Source organism: Scomber japonicus, chromosome 20 (assembly GCF_027409825.1).
Source record: "Scomber japonicus isolate fScoJap1 chromosome 20, fScoJap1.pri, whole genome shotgun sequence".
Lineage (NCBI taxonomy): Eukaryota > Metazoa > Chordata > Actinopteri > Scombriformes > Scombridae > Scomber > Scomber japonicus.
Window position 1 is genome coordinate 3,690,190 of NC_070597.1, and position 21,881 is coordinate 3,712,070.

Here is a 21,881-nt window from a genome sequence, read left to right on the forward strand (position 1 = left end):
AAAAGTACTGCAGCATTATGAGTGATGTAGTAGGCAGTATTACAGTAAAAGTACTGCAGTATTATAGTGATGTAGTATGCAGTATTACAGTAAAAGTACTGCAGTATTATGAGCTTGATGTAGTATGCAGTATTACAGTAAAAGTACTGCAGTATTATAGTGATGTAGTATGCAGTATTACAGTAAAAGTACTGCAGTATTATAGTGATGCAGTATGCAGTATTATAGTAAAAGTACTGCAGCATTATGAGTGATGTAGTATGCAGTATTACAGTAAAAGTACTGCAGCATTATGAGTGATGTAGTAGTTTAGAGCGAGAAATCACTATTTGGTGGAGCTGTTAACAACTCAGACATCTGAAATGTGAGCCTGACTGCTTTTTGGTTTCATCTTTAACAATGTGTTGTATTTTAAGAGCTTGTTATATTATCCATTGTGTCAAATCTGCATCTGAAAAGTAACTAAAGCTGTTTAATAAATGTAGTGGAGTAGAAAGTTCAATATTTCCCTCTAGTAGGATTAGCGTAATGTGGAACAACTTTATTACTCTATTCAGTTATTCTAAAGCTATAACTAGTATATGCAAACTGTGTAAGTTATATTGTTTAACATTTAATATGTGAACATACAGGCTATAGTAGCTAGCTTGTTTTTTTAACTATCTGATGCAGAAAGCAAAACATGTAGGCTGCTTTGTATAAATCAAAATCTACTCATTCTGAAATGATTTGACACAAGGAACATTAATATATGTGCCATTTTCCTTTTGAGTACAATATCTAAAAATGGTCTTCTGATTTAACAAGGAAACCTCTCAGGGGTTTCATAATGATATTAGGTATTGATATAATGCATTTGATTCATATGTAGATATGGTGAACAAGTTAGAATTAGCTCAACACTGCTGTATAGTCAATGAGAAAAAAGCATTTGACAGCTGTATGATTTGGGGATATTTTGACTGGTATTTCTTCATTTTAAGATGCATGAAGAATAATTATATCTAGATATAAAACAACCTGTAACGTTATTTGCTACAACAGCACTAACAGATGAACGACACAGCTTGCTAACAGATCAGATTTACCTTTAATAAATCCTCTCTTTCGGCTTGAAACCGTTATTCAGCTTGTTTTCTTCGAGGTTTCTGAATCTCCGTCTTCGCATGTCTTCCGGCGTATTAAAAAAACAATAATTTAACTTTATTTTAGGCTATAAATTGACATAAAAACTGTGACTCGGTGTTTTAGCTGCACTGCACTACAGCAGCAGCAGCAGCAGCCATGACGTCGCCTACGGCAGAAGCACGCGACCCAGGGTTGTTATAGTCGCGTGACGTCACTAACAGGCGCCTCGTGAGCTTCTGACAACAACAACGGTTGGGTATAAAAGAACAGACGTTAAAAAAAACCGTTAAAACCGTTTTAGAAATAATAATAGTTTTCACTCCGTATTTGCGTTAAAGGCATTTATTTTTTACGTTATTATGGTGAATTGTGACTCGCTACGTCGTCAGTGAACAGCGTTATTTGTGTTTTAATAGCTTCAGCTACTGAATACATAAGGTAAATACATCATATTTAGCCGTTAATTCTCCGTTTTTTTTAGGGATATTTATGTTTAAGAAAAGTGTTAGACTCAACTCAACGCTGTTAAGATGTGTGAAACGGTTATTTTGCTTGTGTAAACTGAAGACCAGACTAGATCCAGATCAAAACATTAAAAGTTCTTGTTAATCCAGTTAAGATTTATCTAAATTTAGTGAGGTCTCTTCTTTTTATTCAGGTCTGGTCTGAGCTGAATGTGGGAAAAACAGTGAAATCTCCTTATTTTCTGACTAACAAGCAAAATAAAGGACTGTGCTAACCCTTAATGAAACCTATGTTTTATAGCAGGGATGTCAATATGATATCTAGGATTAAATGGGAATCCTATTATAGGATCCTAGAAATGGAAAATCCTAAAGGACTTTTTGACTAGATCATTTGGTTTAAACAGCATTAAGGCTTTTTGTTGTTGATAATATTTTTCACATGTGCAATTGGTGCAAAAACAGTATCAGCTGCTCAATATCATTATTTATGTATACTTTAATCAATCAACATCATGGTTGAACAATATTATCACCATGATGAACTTAGATGTTATTCACTGAACACTGCTCTGAACCTAAATTAAACTAGTTTAAAGCAGGTTGTTCAAAGTTTAATACCCTTTACTAGAAATCACTTTAACAGCAGCTCAGTATCTCCTATATTCATATTTTGGAAATTCATTTATTCTTTCTAATATAATTGAATTCAGTAGTGGCAGAATATTGAAGTTTGTGTTATCTGCTAGGTGAGAGACATTTGTAAACATGTTGTATTGTAAATAAGCTCTACTTGCATATCTCTATAACTTGGTAGACTAATAATGGCATGATTAAAGGCTCTTAACTATTTTTCTCTCTTTTTTTGCAGGTGGAGATGGACTTCACAGAGTGCTACGGGGACACAGTGTCCAGTGTTGCCGCTGCAGCTCGGTCAGGTTGCAGGAAGCGAGTGAGGAGGCTGATAAAAAGAGGATTCAGCGTTGACTGTCGAGACAACCGCGGCTGGAACGCTCTGCACGAGGCTGCAGCCGCTGGCAGTCAGGGCTGTGTGCAGGAAATCCTGTCAGCTGTCGGTAAGAGAGAGTTCAGGGTTGTAGTTTGATGCTTTTTACTCTTTATACATAAACTTAAATATTAAAATATATTCATAGGTTATTATTTAATTGAGTTGTTTGGATTGTAAAGCCCAAGGAGACGTCTTCAAATAGATAGATAAATCTTCATTGTCATTGCAAGTGTTTATGCAGTCCAATGCAGCATAAAAAAATAAAATGATAAATAAGATATATGCACATTACACTAATACCCATTCATACCCATTAACATGAAATATGGTTTAAAATGTAGAAGAACGAAAAACAACACACAATATTCACATTGGAGAAGCTGGAATAAGAGAATTTGGGGAATTTTAGTTTCTTTAAAAACAACTTAAAACAATTCATTAATTTTCAAAAGATGAGTTAAAAATGATGAATTATGAAACTTACAATGGAAAGATTAACATTTTCTCTAAAAGTGCAGAGACTGTTATATGAGAAGCACATTTTCATAGATGAATGTGACTTAATGCAAATATTTGAGTTATTTCCATATTATTACGTATTTATGTAAATATGATTTATGTACTTAAATGATGTTGCAAACCTGGATGTGAATCACCTCCTAAAGAGAAAGAGGAGGTGGAGAATGATTAGCATTTTGTCTTAATGAATAATTTATATAGTTATGTTGATCAGTTAATGGACTTATCATTTCAGCTGTAGTCGTATGAAGTATGACTTTCAGATGCTCTAAACGTAACTCTCTCTGTTGTTATTCTCTCTCTGGCTGTAAGCAGGAGGCTCGTCGTCCGGTTGCCGTGCGTACGTGAACTCTCTGACACACGAGGGAGAGTCTGCGTGTTACCTGGCAGCGCAGCACGGACACCTGGCTGTGGTCCGTCTCCTCCTCAAAGCACACGCCAACATCAACCAGCCAACCAACGACCTGTCCTGCCCTCTCTATGCAGGTATCACACACACACACACACACACACACACACACACACACACACACACACACACATATATAGCAGGGGTATTCAATTAGTGAAAATGTCCTCAAGTGAAGATCCAGAACATCATAATGTCTTGAAGTAAAATACAGTAGAATTCATTTATTAGTATTTACACTCCACTTGAGGGAGTCAAATAAATAATAAACTAAATAAATTAGAATAAAAAAAGAATAAATATTATTTTCTTATATCAAATAAAGATGACATTTTAAAATAAAGTACATTACAGAAAGCTTTTGATTGTGCTTCTTTTGAAAGTGCTTAGTTTTAGAGAAATAAAAAAGAATCTCCTTTTTACTTTTAAACTTAAACTTAAACTATAAACTTAATTTCACATCTAATAACTTAATATCAAAACATCTCAACACATAGCGTCACGTGAAAAATTGGTCTGTGAGTGTCCGAGGGCCGCTCAACTTTTACCCTAATAATAATAATTAAAGCTGCAAGCAGCGATGAACGGGCCCTCGCCACCCCATGCATGTCGGTTTACAGATACAATAGGGCTTCGTGCTGGTCAGCGCTCAGGCCCTAATGATGATGATAATAATAATGCATTTTATTTAAAGGCTCCTTTCAAAGCTCTCCTTACAGGACACATATAACACAACAACACTACATCAAACATAATAAATCTGCAAACATTGGCGTGGAAGTTAGTATCATTATACAAAAGATAATAACTGGAGAAGCAACAGTTCTAGGTCAGGGTCTGGATAGGACAGAGTCTGGGTCTAACCCTAACCCTATTACTGACCTCTGATATATATTATTATTATTAAAGTCATATTAATAGCGGCTGATTGTTTCCTCCCAGCTGTAGACGGCGGGCACAAAGAGGTGGTAGAGCTGCTGGTCAGTAAAGGTGCCGAGGTGAACAGGACACACACTGCCTCCTGCTGGACCTGCCTTCATCAAGCTGTTTATGAGGTCATCACTTTCATTATTCTCATATCATTTTCTAACATTTTTAGCTCCTGCACTGATTGCCCTTTTTTTACACTTTGCTCAGGTCCTTTTTAACTTCATTCGTCTATATGTACACACACACACACACACACACACACACACACAAACACACGCACAAAACTCAGTGAGGTGCATCTGAACTAGTAATAAACACACTTGTTTTATCCTCCTCAGGGTCACAGTGAAATCACTCGTATACTGGTTAGCGTGTGTAACCTGGAGGCTCTGGACGACCACAGGATCTCTCCTCTGTTTGTAGCTTCTCAGTACGGACAGCAGGAGTGTCTGGAGATCCTCGTCAACGCTGGTAAATACAAAGCTTCTGTTTAACATGCTGTATGTGTGTGTGTGCATTTGTATCACAATGTTTATTACAATTTAACCCTCCTGTTGTTCTCGAGTGAAGGGAGGAAGAAAGAAGGAAAGGAGGGAGGAAGGAAGGAGGATGGAGGAAAGAAGGAAGGAAAGGAGGGAGGAAGGAAGGAAGGGAGGAAGAAAGGGAGGAGGGAGGAAGAAGGAAGGTAGGAGGGAGGGAGGAAAGAAGGACAGAGGAAAGAAGGAAGGGAGGAAGAAGGAAGGAAAGGAGGGAGGAAGAAGGAACGAAGGGAGGATGGAGGAAAGAAGGAAGGAAGGGAAGAAAGGACGGAAGGAAGGATGGCGGAAAGAAGGAAGGTAGGAGGGAGGGAGGAAGGAAAGGGAAGGGAAGGAAAGAAGGAGAAAGGGGGATGGAGGAAGGAAAGAAGGAAGGGAGGAAAGAAGGAAGGGAGGAAAGAAAGCGAGAAGGAAGGGAGGAAAGAAGGAGAAGTCAAAACAGACCTGGGAGGATGACAGGAAGGTTAATGAATAATTAGAGACTCAGTAGATTGTAGTTGTCAATGCAGGTGTGATTAGATGGGATTAAACTACACCTGCATTGGGAGCTACAGTACACAGACTCTTTTCTACCTTTACAGACTACAGGTTTATATCTCATACTTTTATTTTCTTGCGGTCCTGTGACTTTTCTATTAATCACACACTTCTCTTAACCCTTACATGCTGCTCACAGTCAAATTTGACCCATTTTTATATTTGAGAAATTTAAAAACTCCCCATACACATTTCTTTTAGCTGGACTTTACCTTATATGACCCTCAGTATATAATAAAGGAAATAAAATGCAACTTTAAAAAAAAAAAAATCTGCACAACTGATACACATTTTTGTATATGCCATAGTACAAAATAAAAAATCAAACATGTTTTATTCTTTATATTCTATAAAATGTTCTTCTGGACCATTTAATAATGTCTTTTTTCCATAAATGAATAGAAGACCCTCTGCTTGCTCTCTGACAGCTTCATTAAGGATTAATTAAACATGATGGGGAATTTATGTGAATTGATGTAGAGACTAATTATGAAGGGTAAGGGTTAAACCACCAGTCAATTAAAATAAGCATAATTAATCTGCATGTTAATTTGACTTTAGGAGCCAACGTGAACACCCAGGCGGCTGATCTGGCCACACCGCTGCTGATCTCGTCTCAGGAGGGTCACCAGGCCTGTGTGGACTACCTGCTGGATCACGGAGCCGATCCCAACGTAGCCTGCAGCTCAGACTGGCCTCAGCTGCCCATCCATGCTGCTGCTGAGTTTGGACACATCGGGTACGGACTCATTACTCGTTAAGAAGAAGCAATGATTGAATGAGTGATGTTAAATTAGCTGGCAACTATTCTGATTACAGTTCTGTTTGATAGTTATTGTCATCAATGAATCAATAAATCAATTAAAGTTCATCTATACAGCAGCTTTCAGTCAGGTTACTGGAGTTCAAAGTGCTTCACAGCTGATTGATAAGCTGATAATAAGACAGAACAGAAGTGACGGCATGAAGAAAAGGAATAAAAACTAATTACAAAGAAAGAAAACTAATTAATAAATAAGAGAACATAAAAATACATACTTATAAATAAGAGAGAATAAGAGAAAAGGTTTATTAAAAGTGAGGATTAAAAAAATAGGTCAAAAATAAAAATGCAATAAAAGATAAAGTTTAATAAAAGCTGAACTAAAAAGTAGGTTAAACACAGATTAAAAGACAAAAGAAACAGATTAATAAAATCAAATAAGAAGATAGCAATTATAATAAAATAGAATATTTTTATTGTTTAATCTATTTTAACCTAGTTTTTTTTATTTTTTACTTTAACTTTTAATAAACTTCTTCTCTTATTCTCTTTTTTTTATTATTTTCTCCTATTTATTTTTACTTTATTTAAACATTTTTATCATCCTTATTTTATCTCTCATGCATCGGTCTAAACTTATTCTGTCTTATTATCAGCTCATCAGTCAGCTGTGAAGCACTTTGAACTCTATTAACCTGAAAGAAAACTGTAAATAAATAAAGTCTGATAGATTTATTGGTTGATAGAGAAGCCAACCTAACCCTCTATAATCCTGTCATCCCAGCAGAAGGGAGGGAGGAAAGAAGGAGGGAGGGAGGAAGGAAAGGAAAGAAAGAAAGGAAGAAGGGAAGGAAAGAAGGAAGGGAGGAAGGAAGGGAGGAAGGAAAGGAAGGAAGGAAGGTAGGAGGGAGGGAGGAAAAGAGGAATGGAAGAAGGAAGGAAGGAAAGAAGGTACAGAGGAAAGAAGGAAGGGAGGAAAGAGGGAGGGAGGGAGGAAGGAAAGAAAGAAGGAAGGAAGGAAAGAAGGACAGAGGAAAGAAGGAAGGGAGGGAGGGAGGGAGGAAGGAAAGAAAGGAAGGAAGGAAGAAGGGAAGGAAAGAAGGAGAAAGGGGGATGGAGGAAGGAAAGAAGGAAGGGAGGAAAGAGGGAGGGAGGGAGGGAGGAAGGAAAGAAAGGAAGGGAGGAAGAAGGGAAGGAAAGAAGGAGAAAGGGGGATGGAGGAAGGAAAGGAAGGAAAGGAAGGAAGGGAGGAAGGATGGTGGAAAGAAGGAAATGAAGGTAGGAGGGAGGGAGGAAAGAAGGAAGGAAGGGAGGAAGGATGGTGGAAAGAAGGAAATGAAGGTAGGAGGGAGGGAGGAAAAGAGGAATGGAAGAAGGAAGGAAGGACAGACAGAAGGAAGGAAGGGAGGAAAGAAGGAAAAAGCTAACCCTCTATAACCCTGTCATCCCAGCAGAAGGAAGGAAGGAAAGAAGGAAGGAAGGAAAGAAGGAATAATTCTAACTCTATATTTCTGTCATGGCAGCATCCTGAGGAGGCTGATAGCCGTCACAGATCGTGTGTGTGACCATGGCGACGGCATGGTGAGTCCTCTCTACATCGCTGTTAACGGCAGTCAGAGTGACAGTGTGGAGCTGCTGTTGAAGGAAGGTTACAGTCCAGACGCTCAGGACTGTACAGCCAGCCTGGGCCTCCGCACACCGCTCTCCTTCGCCCTGTGTCGCTCTCCCATCAAGCCCTACAGGTTAGTAAGAGAGAAACCTTCCTTCCTCCCTTCCTTCCTTCCTTCCTTCCTTCCTTCCTTCCTTCCATCAAGCCCTACAGGTTAGTAAGAGAGAAACCTTCCTTCCTTCCTTCCTTCCTTCCTCCTGTCATCCCATCAAGCCCTACAGGTTAGTAAGAGAGAAACCTTCCTTCCTTCCTTCCTTCCTTCCTTCCATCAAGCCCTACAGGTTAGTAAGAGAGAAACCTTCCTTCCTTCCTTCCTTCCTTCCTTCCTTCCATCAAGCCCTACAGGTTAGTAAGAGAGAAACCTTCCTTCCTTCCTTCCTTCCTTCCTTCCATCAAGCCCTACAGGTTAGTAAGAGAGAAACCTTCCTTCCTTCCTTCCTTCCTTCCTTCCTTCCTTCCTTCCTTCCTTCCTTCCTTCCTTCCTTCCTTCCTTCCTTCCTTCCTTCCTTCTTTCCTTCCTTCCTCCTTTCCTTCTTCATTTCTTCCTTCCTTCCTTCCTTCCTTCTTTCCTTCCTTCCTCCTGTCATTCCTTCATTTCTTCCTTCCTTCCTTCCTTCCTTCCTTCCTTCCTTCCTTCCTTCCTTCCTTCCTTCCTTTCTTCCTTCTGTCCTTCCTTCATTTCTTCCTTCCTTCCTTCCTTCCTTCCTTCCTTCCTTCCTTCCTTCTTTCCTTCCTTCCTCCTTTCCTTCTTCATTTCTTCCTTCCTTCCTTCCTTCCTTCTTTCCTTCCTTCCTCCTGTCATTCCTTCATTTCTTCCTTCCTTCCTTCCTTCCTTCCTTCCTTCCTTCCTTCCTTCCTTCCTTCCTTTCTTCCTTCTGTCCTTCCTTCATTTCTTCCTTCCTTCCTTCCTTCCTTCCTTCCTTCCTTCCTTCTTTCCTTCCTTCCTTCTTTCCTTCCTTCCTCCTGTCCTTCTTCATTTCTTCCTTCCTTCCTTCTTTCCTTCCTTACTCCTGTCATTCCTTCATTTCTTCCTTCCTTCCTTCCTTCCTTCCTTCATTCCTTCCTTCCTTCCTTTCTTCCTTCTGTCATTCCTTGATTTCTTCCTTCCTTCCTTCCTTCCTTCTTTCCTTCCTTCCTCCTGTCATTCTTTGATTTCTTCCTTCCTCCCTTCCTTCCTTCTGTCCTTCCATCTGTCTGTCCGTCCTTCACTGTCCGTCTTTCCTCCTTCGTTTTACCTGTCTTTCTTTCATTCCCTTCTTCCTTCCTTCCTTCCTTCTTTCCTTCCTCCATCTCTTTAATGATCCGGCCCATATGAGATCAAATTGGTCTGTATGTGGCCCTTGAATGAAGATGAGTTTGACTCCTTCCTTCCTTCCTTCCTTCCTTCCTTCCTTCCTTCCTTCCTTCCTTCCTTCCTTCCTTCCTTCCTTCCTTCCTGTCTTTTTTCTTCCTTCTTTCCATCTTTCATTTGTCTTCTGTTTCTTCCTTCCTTCCTTCCGTTTGTCTCTCTTTATTATACAGAGATGCTAGTGTCTGAAATACTTGTGATCAACACACTGTGCAGCAGCAGCAGCAGCCTCTGAACCCTTCTGCTTTTCTTTTTGTTTCTCTGTACAACATACAACAGTAACACCTCATCTATATCTACCTTCATTATCTGCAGACACATAGTTATTGTTCTTAGTGTGGGCGGACCTTTAAACACCTCACACACTCACACATATTATGATACACAAACTAAGAACATGATTAAAAGTGTCTCCTCCTCTTCTTCCAGTGAATCTGTGAGGTTGCTCATCGCTGCAGGAGCCAGTCTGAGCAAGGACGACTGGATTTACGCCTTATCCACCAATAAAACCGAGCTGCTGCAGCTGATCCTGGAGCACAGACGTATTCCTGGTCAGGAGCGTTTCATCAGGAACTCTTCTACTCCGAGTCACGAAGAGAAAACGGCGTTAAAGCCTCAGGAGCTGAGAGAGCTGCTCTCTGTGGCTCTGAGTCAGGTTCATTTCTCCTCCTGCTGGCTTCCTCTGCTGCTGAAGGCCGGACTGGATCCTGCTTTACTGCTTCAGCCCAACATGTACGTCTTCTCTCTAGAGTTTTTATTTAAATTTATTGCACGTAAAAGAAAAGAAAACATATAATACAAGAAAAAAATAACAATACATGCAGAATTATTTGAGATTAAAGAGAAATGTGTAAAAGGAGCCAATAAAACCTAGAAGGGTTCATTAGATGGATCTCTTATTGTGAGAAATACAACATAAAGACTTAAAGGGATAGTTCAGCTTTTTAGACATGAAGGTGTATGACATCCTCACCATCAGTGTCGTACATCAGCAGTGGCTTTTCCCCCCCACTGCATCCTGGGAGCTGTGAGTTCTGGCCCTTTTACTTTCAGTGTTGAAGATAAAGTTAAAGACGAAGATAAAGCGTTTTGCTTCATAAAACAATATGTGTTCAAAAGAGTAATACATTTGCCTGGCACTATTTTCTCTCCCTTCGTATCACTGCACGCTGCCGCCTGTTGACAGCTAGGCACCTTTCCATCAGCTCTTTCACGGTATGAAGGGAGGGAAAATAGTGCCAGCCGGTGATTGTGAGGTCTGACTTTTTTTTACGCACAACGATTTCATAAAACTAGCCGGAACTACTTACTTCAACACCGAAAGCCAAAGGGCCAGAACTCACAGCTCACAGGACGCAGTGGGGGGGAAAACTCACTGATGGTGAAGATGTCATACACCTTCATGTCAAAAAACCTGAACTGTCCCTTTAAAGAGTAAATAAATACTATATATATATATATAGATAAACAACATACTATGCTGCTCATTGAAAAGCCAACAAGAACCATAAACTCAAAGCAAAAAATGTTAAAGGAGAGGAGAGGAGTAAGGGGAGAGGAGAGGAGAGGAGAGGAGAGGAGAGGAGGGGAGTAAGAGGAGAGGAGAGGAGAGGAGTGAAGGGGAAAGGAGAGGAGAGGAGTGAAGAGGAGAGGAGAGGAGAGGAGTAAGGGGAGAGGAGAGGAGAGGAGTAAGAGGAGAGGAGTGGAGAGGAGAGGAGTAAGGGGAGAGGAGTGGAGAGGAGAGGAGTAAGGGGAGAGGAGAGGAGAGGAGTAAGGGGAGAGGAGTGGAGAGGAGAGGAGTGGAGAGGAGAGGAGTAAGGGGAGAGGAGAGGAGAGGAGTAAGGGGAGAGGAGAGGAGAGGAGTGAAGAGGAGAGGAGAGGAGTAAGGGGAGAGGAGAGGAGAGGAGTAAGGGTTGAGGAGAGGAGTAAGGGGAGAGGAGAGGAGTGAAGAGGAAAGGAGAGGAGTAAGAGGAGAGGAGGAGAGGAGTAAGGGGAGAGGAGAGGAGAGGAGTGAAGAGGAGAGGAGAGGAGTAAGGGGAGAGGAGTGAAGAGGAGAGGAGTAAGGGGAGAGGAGTGAAGAGGAGAGGAGAGGAGTAAGGGAGAGGAGTGAAGAGGAGTAAGGGGAGAGGAGTGAAGAGGAGTAAGGGGAGAGGAGTGAAGAGGAGAGGAGTAAGGGGAGAGGAGTGAAGAGGAGTAAGGGGAGGGGAGAGGAGAGGAGTAAGGGTTGAGGAGAGGAGTAAGGGGAGAGGAGAGGAGTGGAGAGGAGAGGAGAGGAGTAAGAGGAGGGGAGAGGAGAGGAGGAGAGAAGAGAAGGAGAGGAGAGGAGTAAGAGGAGAGGAGTGAAGAGGAGTAAGGGGAGAGGAGAGGAGAGGAGTAAGGGGAGAGGAGAGGAGAGGAGAAAGGGGAGAGGAGTGAAGAGGAGTAAGGGGAGATGAGAGGAGAGGAGTGAAGAGGAAAGGAGAGGAGAGGAGTAAGGGGAGAGGAGTGAAGAGGAAAGGAGAGGAGAGGAGTAAGGGGAGAGGAGAGGAGGAGAGAAGAGAAGGAGAGGAGAGGAGGAAAGGAGAGAAAATTAAGTTATTTCAATTGTGAAGATAAAGAAAAATTCTGTAAAAAAAATAAAAAAAGTCTTTAAATGCAAATGAATATTGATGATGTCTCTCTGTGGTTGGTGTTTTCCAGGTTGGAGCAGGCTCACAGTGAAGTGTTGAATTATCTGCTGGAGTTCGTAAACTGGGCGACTCTCTCCTCCCCTTTAAGACAAATCCTGTGTCGCAGACGAGCCGAGAAGACCTGGGAAGCTTCTCCACATTTTGGTACGACCATTAACCTTCCTTCCTTCCTTCCTTCCTTCCTTCCTTCCTTCCTTCCTTCCTTCCTTCCTTCCTTCCTTCTTTCCTTCCTTCCTTTCCTTCTTTCTTCCCTTCCTCTTTTCCTTTCTCCCTCCCTCGTTCCTTATTTCCTCCGTCCTTCCTTCCTTCTTTCCTCCCTTCCTCTTTCCCTTTCTACCTCCCTCCCTCCTTCCTTCTTTCCTTCCTCCCTCCCTTCCTTCCCTTCCTTCCTTCCTTCCTTCCTTCCTTCCTTCCATCCTTCCTTTCCTTCCTTCCATCTGTTCTTCCTCCCTCCCTCCTTCTGTCTTTCTTTCCTCCCCCCTACCTTCCTTCCTTCCTTCTTTCCTCCGTCCTTCCTTCCTTCCTTCCTTCCTTCCTTTCCTTCCTTCCTTCCTTCCTTCCATCCTTCCTTCCTTCCTTCCTTCCTTCCTTCCTTCCTCCCTTCCTTTCAATGAGTGTCCTATAAAGGGTTAAAAAACTTATTCCCACTGATCTGCATCTAAACTTTAAATAAAGACTATTTCTCTTCCCTCCCTCTCCTCCCTCCCTCTCGTCTCTAGAGTCCATTCCCCGTCTGTCCCACATGTGTCGTCTGCAGGTGCGGAGCGTGTTGGGACCGGATCTCCTGATGAGGACAGATGTTATCCAGCTGCTGCCCGTCCCCTCACCGCTGCACCGCTTCCTCCAGTTCAGAGACGTACAGGAAGCTTCCTTCACACACTCGCCTCCGTCACCGCCACTTCTGAATTAAACACACACCAATGAAGAAGAAGAGAAGTGTTACAGTACATCACCGCCACTTCTGAATTAAACACACACCAACGAAGAAGAAGAGAAGTGTCACATCACGGCCACTTCTGTATTAAACACACACCAACGAAGAAGAAGAGAAGTGTTACAGTACATCACCGCCACTTCTGAATTAAACACACACCAACGAAGAAGAAGTATCGCATCACCGCCACTTCTGAATTAAACACACACCAACGAAGAAGAAGAGAAGTGTTAACATCTCCGCCACTTCTGAATTAAGCACACACCAACGAAGAAGAAGAGAAGTGTTACAGTACATCATCGCCACTTCTGAATTAAACACACACCAACGAAGAAGAAGAGAAGTGTCACATCACAGCCACTTCTGAATTAAACACACACCAACGAAGAAGAGAAGTGTTACAGTACATCACTGCCACTTCTGAATTAAACACACACCAACGAAGAAGAAGAGAAGTGTTACAGTACATCACTGCCACTTCTGAATTAAACACACACCAACGAAGAAGAAGTATCGCATCACCGCCACTTCTGAATTAAACACACACCAACGAAGAAGAAGAGAAGTGTTACAGTACATCATCGCCACTTCTGAATTAAACACACACCAACGAAGAAGAAGAGAAGTGTCACATCACAGCCACTTCTGAATTAAACACACACCAACGAAGAAGAGAAGTGTTACAGTACATCACCGCCACTTCTGAATTAAACACACACCAACGAAGAAGAAGAGAAGTGTTACATCACCGCTCTGTGTTCTTCATGCTGCTGTAATGTGGTTTAAGTCATTCTGTATCTGCTTGTTTCTGCACCTTGTTGGAAGTTATATGATGTTTACACTGAGAGACAGTATACATATATATATAAATATATATTTAATGGAAATATATTTTTTACTTGTTATTTGTTCTGTATATTTTTGTACCGTTGTAAACTTTTGGATCACTAGAAGTTAAAATAAAAGTTTTGTTGTTTCAAACAGTGAAGTTAAAAAATAAAGTATGCTTTATAGTTTCTTTTCTTTTTGGTTTGTCACTGTTTGTAATGGATGTATGATTATTTATTTTATTTATATATATACATGTGTTTTTGAGTTTAATGACCAAAATAAACTAAACTAAAAAGTTAAAAAGCACTTTAAAAAAAAAAGACCAAATGATAATTCACCTGTTTAATTTCCCCTTATTATTTCACTTTTATTTGCATGTTGTAATCAGGGCCTGACCCATACTGGAGTTTTTGGGGCCGATACCGACATTAGAGAGTAAAATACAGTAGTTATTAAACATTTTATAATAAAAATATGTAATGGAGGTGTGATATTTTACAGTTTAACAATAAACTTTACAGTATAAAATGACAACTACTCTGGGAAATAAATTACTATAACTAAATTAAGAAACACAACAAAAATCATCTGTATATATTAAACTGGAATTAAGACATTAATTAAATATACATAAAATGCTGCCTATATAGTTTTGGAAAACAAATATTGGGGTTCTAGTTGTAATATACTGCTACATGCTCTATATTCACTTTTTATTTGATTTATTTGTTAAAGTCTTCTGCTCAAAACTGTTTCCTTCCTGTTATTTCTTTCATTTATCTATTTATTTATTTTATTTTTTATTAAACTGAAAAAAAGCCCCTTTCTGATTATTCTAGTGGTGCTTTTATTTTGTAGGAACGTCCTTTTGGATGTAAAATATGTGAGGGGGAAAAATGACCCTTTGGGCTTTCTGTAGAAAACAATATTCTCTCTTTTCTTTTTTATTACAAGTTATAACTAAAGTCAACTAACTAGTGTAACAATGGGCTTAAAATCATTATAAGCAACACCAGTTTATTTTTATTAAGCAGTTTATTCACAGTCCAGGTTGGCAAGACATTTAAATACATAAATCACATTTACATAAATACATAATGATACGGACATGACTCAAACATTTGCATTAAGCCTTATATAATATATATATATATAAATATAATATCTAAATAAAACATCCTTCTATTGCTCTCCCTTTCTTTTTATTATTATTTCATTTATATTCCATTATAATATAAACGTAGCCTAGAGTTTAATAATTGTAAGTATTGCAGTATTATTAACCCTTTATAGGACACTCATTGAAAGGAAGGGAGGAAGGAAGGAGGGAGGAACGAAGGTAGGGGGGAAGAAAGAGAGAAGGAGGGAGGGAGGAAGGGAAGAAAGAAGGAAGGAAGAAGAAAGGGGGATGGAGGGAGGGAGGAAGAACAGATGGATGTAAGGAAGGAGGAGAGAAGGAGGGAGGGAGGAAGAACAGATGGAAGGGAGGAAGGAAAGAAGGAAGGTAGGGGGGAGGAAAGAAAGAGAGGAGGAGGGAGTGAGGAAGGGAAGAAAGAAGAAAGGGGGATGGAGGAAGGAAATAAGGAAGGGAGGAGAGAAGGAGGGAGGGAGGAAGAACAGATGGAAGGAAATAAGGAAGGGAGGAGAGAAGGAGGGAGGGAGGAAGGACACATGGAAGTAAGGAAGGACGGAAGAAATAAGGAACGAGGGAGGGAGAAAGGAAAAGAGGAAGGGAAGAAATAAGGCAGGGAGGAAGGAAAGGACATGCAGAGTTTAATAATAAGCATAAAATAATAATAATAATAATGCATTTAATTTGCATTTTTTAAATTCATAGTGAGACTCTAAGTGCTGCAGTATTAAGACATAAAGATAAAGATAATAGTAATAAGGAGTTAAGATGCAGCAGAGCAGAAGGCACGACCCCCCCACCCCCCTCCCCTCCTCCTCCTCCTCCTCCTCCAGGAGCAGGAGAGCAGCAGGGTGCTGGCAGGTCTGAAGGTGTGGGTGGAGGTCTGTGGGGTGATCAGTTCCTGCAGGGAGGGAAGGATGGAGGGATGGAGAGATGGAGAGGAGGAAGGAGGGATGGAGGTGAAAACAGTTCTGGTGTTATATATCAGTGTGTTCACGCTCTCATCAGGATCCTGGCAGCGCTACCCTGAGTCTGCAGGAGAGGAGGAGAGGAGAGGAGAGGAGAGGGGAGGAGAGAAGGGAAGAGGAGGAGAGAAGAGGAGAGGAGAAGAGAGGAGGAGAGGAGAGGAGGAGGAGAAGAGAGGAGAGGAGAGGAAAGAGAGGAGAGGGGAGAGGAGAGGAGAGAGTAGAGGAAGGGAGGAGATGAGGAGGAGAGGAGAGAAGGGAAGAGGAGAGAGGAGAGAAGAGGAGAGGAGGAGAGAAGAGGAGAGGAGAGAAGAGAAGGGAGGAGACAGAGAGGATGAGGAAAGGAGAGAAGACAATAGTAGAGAAGAGGAGAAGAGAGGAGACAAGGAGAGGAGGAGAGGATGAGCTCTAATTAATTTAACTCTCACATATTGTTCATAATCTGATTTATAATTAGTCTCTGCACCAATTCACATTCATAAATACCCCTTAAGTCATTAATAAATATTTAATTAATCATTCTGTTTGATTTATAATATGAGAAAAAAAGACATTCACAATCACTATGTTATGATCCATGAGAACATTTTATAAAATATGATGAATATAACATGTTTTAATGTTGATTTTTGACCTTTTTTTAATCAACACAGGTCAAATTTGTATATTTACATATGTAAAAATGTGTATCAGCTGCACAGAAATGCTTTAAAATGATGTTTTTTAATTATATATTTTGTATACTATTCATCACATTAGGAAAATCCAGCTAAATAAATATGTATAGGGTGTTTTTATAGCTTTTAAATCTAAAAATGGGTCTAATTTGACTCTGAACAGTAAACTATATAAGGCTTAAAACAACCTTTATTATCTTAAATTAATATTATCTATCACATTACAGCTAATTAAACATAATCAGCCACAAATTATGAATCAAAGCTGTGTATTTTAATATATCTTAAAACATCTTAACATTTAATTTATATCATTTAAATCAAGTCATTTAAATATTCTCTGTTTGTGGTGTGAGAATAACACACTTGGACCCGCCCCTTTCTCTCTCTGATTGGTCGAAGCCGCTGTCAATACCACGTGGACGCGCTCTGATTGGCCGACGTGGTGACTTGTGTTTCTGACAGCAGGAAGTGGCGACGTGCGAAGGAAACAAGGAGGAGAGAGAGAGAGAGAGACAGATAGAGAGAAAGAGAGAGAGAGAGAGGCTCTTTTCTTTCCTTTCGGGAGGTTTACTGACAGAAAACAGCACATGTAACGTAAGACTCGTTTATTCAGTATTTTGGGGAAAGATATGCATGAATATATTTAATACGTGAGCATGTTAAAGGATTGGGTTTCTCTCCATGATATCAGCTGTGTGGCTGCAGCTCGTTAGCTTCACTCGCGTTTTTTAGCTCAGAGGAGACTTAAGATTTAATTTCACCTTATTATCTCCTTTAATTTAATGTTTTTAAAATAGCTGCATTTCTCTGTAATCTCCTCAAAATCAGCTGCATTAAAACACACGTGTTTTTTTTAAAAGAGTGTTGTAGATATGAACTAGGTTCATGTGATTTCAGGAGGCTAACATCAGCTAACTGGTTAATATTTGGTTAAAATGCTGATTTGACAGGTAGGTTTATTTATTTATGTATGTATTTATTTGTTTATTTGAGGTATTTTTTGCATTAAAAGACACTTCATGGTTTATGGTGATAATGCAGCCAGGTGCGATGACTCACTGAGAGGAGCTGAGACACTTTAAATCATCATTTACTACCTTAGTAGATAGAAATAGAAAGTAAATGACTTATGAGTTAACTACAGGTGGTGGAACAAGTATTAAAATGCTTTACTAAGGTAGAAAATACCAATATAGCAATGTAAAAATACTCTGACAGTAAAAGTACTGCAGTATTATAGTGGATGTAGTATGCAGTATTACAGTAAAAGTACTGCAGTATTATAGTGATGTAGTATGCAGTATTACAGTAAAAGTACTGCAGTATTATAGTGATGTAGTATGCAGTATTACAGTAAAAGTACTGCAGTATTATGAGTGATGTAGTATGCAGTATTCCAGTAAAAGTTACTGCAGTATTATAGTGATGTAGTATGCAGTATTCCAGTAAAAGTACTGCAGTATTATAGTGATGTAGTATGCAGTATTACAGTAAAAGTACTGCAGTATTATAGTGATGTAGTATGCAGTATTACAGTAAAAGTACTGCAGTATTATAGTGATGTAGTATGTAGTATTACAGTAAAAGTACTGCAGTATTATAGTGATGTAGTATGCAGTATTACAGTAAAAGTACTGCAGTATTATGAGTGATGTAGTATGCAGTATTACAGTAAAAGTACTGCAGTATTATGAGTGATGTAGTATGCAGTATTACAGTAAAAGTACTGCAGTATTATAGTGATGTAGTATGCAGTATTACAGTAAAAGTACTGCAGTATTATGAGTGATGTAGTATGCAGTATTACAGTAAAAGTACTGCAGTATTATAGTGATGTAGTATGCAGTATTACAGTAAAAGTACTGCAGTATTATAGTGATGTAGTATGCAGTACTGCAGTAAAAGTACTGCAGTATTATAGTGATGTAGTATGCAGTATTACAGTAAAGTACTGCAGTATTATAGTGATGTAGTATGCAGTATTACAGTAAAAGTACTGCAGTATTATAGTGATGTAGTATGCAGTATTACAGTAAAAGTACTGCAGTATTATAGTGATGTAGTATGCAGTATTACAGTAAAAGTACTGCAGTATTATAGTGATGTAGTATGCAGTACTACAGTAAAAGTACTGCAGTATTATGAGTGATGTAGTATGCAGTATTACAGTAAAAGTACTGCAGTATTATAGTGATGTAGTATGCAGTATTACAGTAAAAGTACTGCAGTATTATGAGTGATGTAGTATGCAGTATTACAGTAAAAGTAGTGATATATTATTTTATATGACATCATGAGATTATTAATAGTGAAGCATCAGTGTTAGAGAGTTAGCTAGTTTATACTACTTTATATACGGTTAGCTAGTTTACACTACTTTATATACGGTTAGCTAGTATACACTACTTTATATACAGTTAGCTAGTTTATACTACTTTATATACAGTTAGCTAGTTTACACTACTTTATATACAGTTAGCTAGTTTATACTACTTTATATACAGTTAGCTAGTTTACACTACTTTATATACAGTTAGCTAGTTTATACTACTTTATATACAGTTAGCTAGTTTACAACTACTTTATATACAGTTAGCTAGTTTACACTACTTTATATACGGTTAGCTACGTTTATACTACTTTATATACAGTTAGCTAGTTTATACAACTATATACAGTTAGCTAGTTTATACTACTTTATATACAGTTAGCTAGTTTATACTACTATATACAGTTAGCTAGTTTACACTACTTTTATATACGGTTAGCTAGTTTATACTACTATATACAGTTAGCTAGTTTACACTACTTTATATACGGTTAGCTAGTTTATACTACTTTATATACAGTTAGCTAGTTTATACAACTATATACAGTTAGCTAGTTTATACTACTTTATATACAGTTAGCTAGTTTATACTACTTTATATACAGTTAGCTAGTTTATACAACTATATACAGTTAGCTAGTTTATACTACTTTATATACAGTTAGCTAGTTTATACTACTATATACAGTTAGCTAGTTTACACTACTTTATATACAGTTAGCTAGTTCATACTACTTTATATACAGTTAGCTAGTTTATACTACTTTATATACAGTTAGCTAGATTAGTCCAGTGGTTCCCAACCTAGGGGTGGGGCCCCTCCAAAGGGTCAGCAGATAAATGTGACGGCTGCTGAGATGATTAATGGGAAAGAAGAATAAACAAACTTCAGATACACACATGTGTTTTCAGTTTCAGTATTTGGTGGAGCTGTCAACTCATCTGAAATGTGAGCCTGACTACACACTGCTTTTTGGTTTCATCTTTAACAATGTGTTGTATTTTAAAAGCTTGTTATATTATCCATTGTGTCAAATCTGCATCTGAAAAATAACTAAAGCTGTTAAATAAATGTAGTGGAGTAGATGAGCTGTAGAGGACAGGAAGTAGTCATTCCTTTAAGCGACTGATCATTGCAGCTTTAATAAATAATATCCATGTTTGAGGAGTTTTAATTCTCTCTGGTGTGTGTGTGTGTGTGTGTGTGTGTGTGTGGTGTGGTGTGTGTGTGTGTGTGTGTGTGTGTGTGTGTGTGTGTGTGTGTGTGTGTGTGTGTGTGTGTGTGTGTGTGTGTGTGTGTGTGTGTGTGTGATCTGCAGCGTTAGGCAGACGACCTCCAGATGAGGCATGCAGGAAGTATGCAGCCCGTGTACAGAGAGACGCTGGAGTCTGGCACCAAACCAGGAGCCTCCTCTACAAGAATCTGCTCATCAAATGGAGAACCAAGCAGCAGAGTTTACAGGTGTGTGTGTGTGTGTGTGTGTGTGTGTGTGTGTGTGTGTGTGTGTGTGTGTGTGTGTGTGTGTGTGTGTGTGTGTGTGTGTGTGTGTGTGTGTGTGTGTGTGTGTGTGTGTGTGTATCTTAACTTATTGATGATAGATAATGAGTTTAACTGCTCCAATTCAACCAGGAAACAGTGTCAAATTAGATTTTTGGATATTAAACAAACTGGATTTAGCTCCTCCTCTTCCTCCTCTTCCTCCTCCTCCTCTTCTTCCTCCTCCTCCTCCTCCTCCTCCTCCTCCTCTTCCTCTTCCTTTTCCTCGTCCTCCTCCTCTTCCTCTTCCTCTTCCTTCTCCTCCGCCTCCTCTTCCCTCTCCTCCTCCTCTTCCTCCTCCTCCTCCTCCTCCTCCTCTTCCTCCTCCTCTTCCCTCTCTTCGTCCTCCTCCTGCTCTTCCTCCTCCTCCTCTTCCCTCTCCTCCTCCTCCCTCTCTTCCTCCTCCCCCCATCCTCCTCCTCTCCCTCCTCCTCTTCCCTCTCTTCCTACTCCCCCATCCTCCTCTTCCCTCTCTTCCTACTCCCTCTCTTCCTCCTCCTCCTCCTCTCCCTCCTCCTCCTCTTCCTCCTCCCCCTGTCTTCCTCCTCCTCCTCCTCCTCGTCCCTCTCTTCCCCATCCTGCTCCTCCTCTCCTCTCCTCCTCCTCTCTTCTCCTCCTCTTCCTCTCTTCCTCTCTCCTCCTCCTCCTCTCTTCCCTCTCTTCCTCCTCCTCCTCCTCTCCCTCCTCCTCCTCCCCCTCCTCCTCTTCCTCTTCCTCCTCCTCCTCCTCCTCCTCCTTTCCCCTTTCCATTTCCTCTTTGTTGAACCATGCATTTTTTATTTGGCTTTAAGTTGCACCGATGCATTTTTAATGTCTCTGTGTAACCCTTTTCTTTTAGAGGGGTGAAGCTCTGAGCATCGGGGGGGGGGGGGGGGTAGGAGAAGAAAGAAGGAGGAAGGAAGGAAAGGAGAGAGGGAGGAAGGAAGGAAGGAAGGAAGGAGGAAGGAAGGAAAGTAGGGAGAAAGAAGGAAGGAAAGGAGGGAGGGAGGGAGGAAGAAGGAAGAAGGAAGGAAACAAGGGAGGGAGGGAGGAAGGACAGAAGGAAGTAAAATTCATATTTTTAGTAGCCAAATATTTGCTAAATTAGATTTTATCTCTTGTTGTGAACACATAATCTAAGTTTCTGGAGATCAAACTAAAACATATTTCTTAGTCTGAAGCTCCTGATGTGACGTTTCAGCTCCCAGTTTATAGTTTTCAGTGTCGCGTTTAGAGAAGGAGCCATTTCCTGTTTGTGTTTAGTTGAACTCTTCAGCTCGTCTCTTAACCCTCCTGTTGTCCTCACCGGGTCAAGGAAGGAAGTGGGGAAAGAAGGAAATGAGGAAGGAAAGAAGTAAGGGAGGAAAGGAGGAAAGAAGGAAGGGAGGAAAAGAGGGAGGGAGGAAGGAAGGAAGGAAGGAAGGAAAGAAATGAGGAAGGAAGGAAGGGAGGAAAGAGGAAGGAAGTGAGAAAAAAGGAAATGAGGAAGGAACGAAGGAAGGGAGGAAGGAAG

The 21,881-nt window shown here is 40.1% G+C and overlaps 1 protein-coding gene across 1 annotated transcript; it reads left to right on the forward strand.

The window, feature by feature from the left end:
• Positions 1 to 1,441: 1,441 nt before the first annotated feature.
• Positions 1,442 to 12,891, forward strand: asb3 (ankyrin repeat and SOCS box containing 3). The gene is made up of 10 exons (XM_053341871.1): positions 1,442 to 1,566; positions 2,464 to 2,668; positions 3,436 to 3,606; positions 4,472 to 4,584; positions 4,798 to 4,930; positions 6,094 to 6,271; positions 7,819 to 8,037; positions 9,742 to 10,044; positions 11,992 to 12,125; positions 12,701 to 12,891. Exons 2-10 carry the CDS (start codon positions 2,470 to 2,472, stop codon positions 12,889 to 12,891), a joined length of 1,641 nt encoding a protein of 546 aa, XP_053197846.1. The 5' UTR covers positions 1,442 to 1,566; positions 2,464 to 2,469.
• Positions 12,892 to 21,881: the final 8,990 nt, after the last annotated feature.

Coding starts and splice junctions, on each gene's coding strand:
- asb3 (XM_053341871.1), top strand. CDS start 2,470: ATGGACTTCACAGAGTGCTACGGGGACACAGTGTCCAGTGTTGCCGCT. Junction 4,585..4,797: donor TTCATCAAGCTGTTTATGAG/GTCATCACTTTC, acceptor TATCCTCCTCAG/GGTCACAGTGAAATCACTCG. Junction 12,126..12,700: donor GGAAGCTTCTCCACATTTTG/GTACGACCATTA, acceptor TCTCGTCTCTAG/AGTCCATTCCCCGTCTGTCC.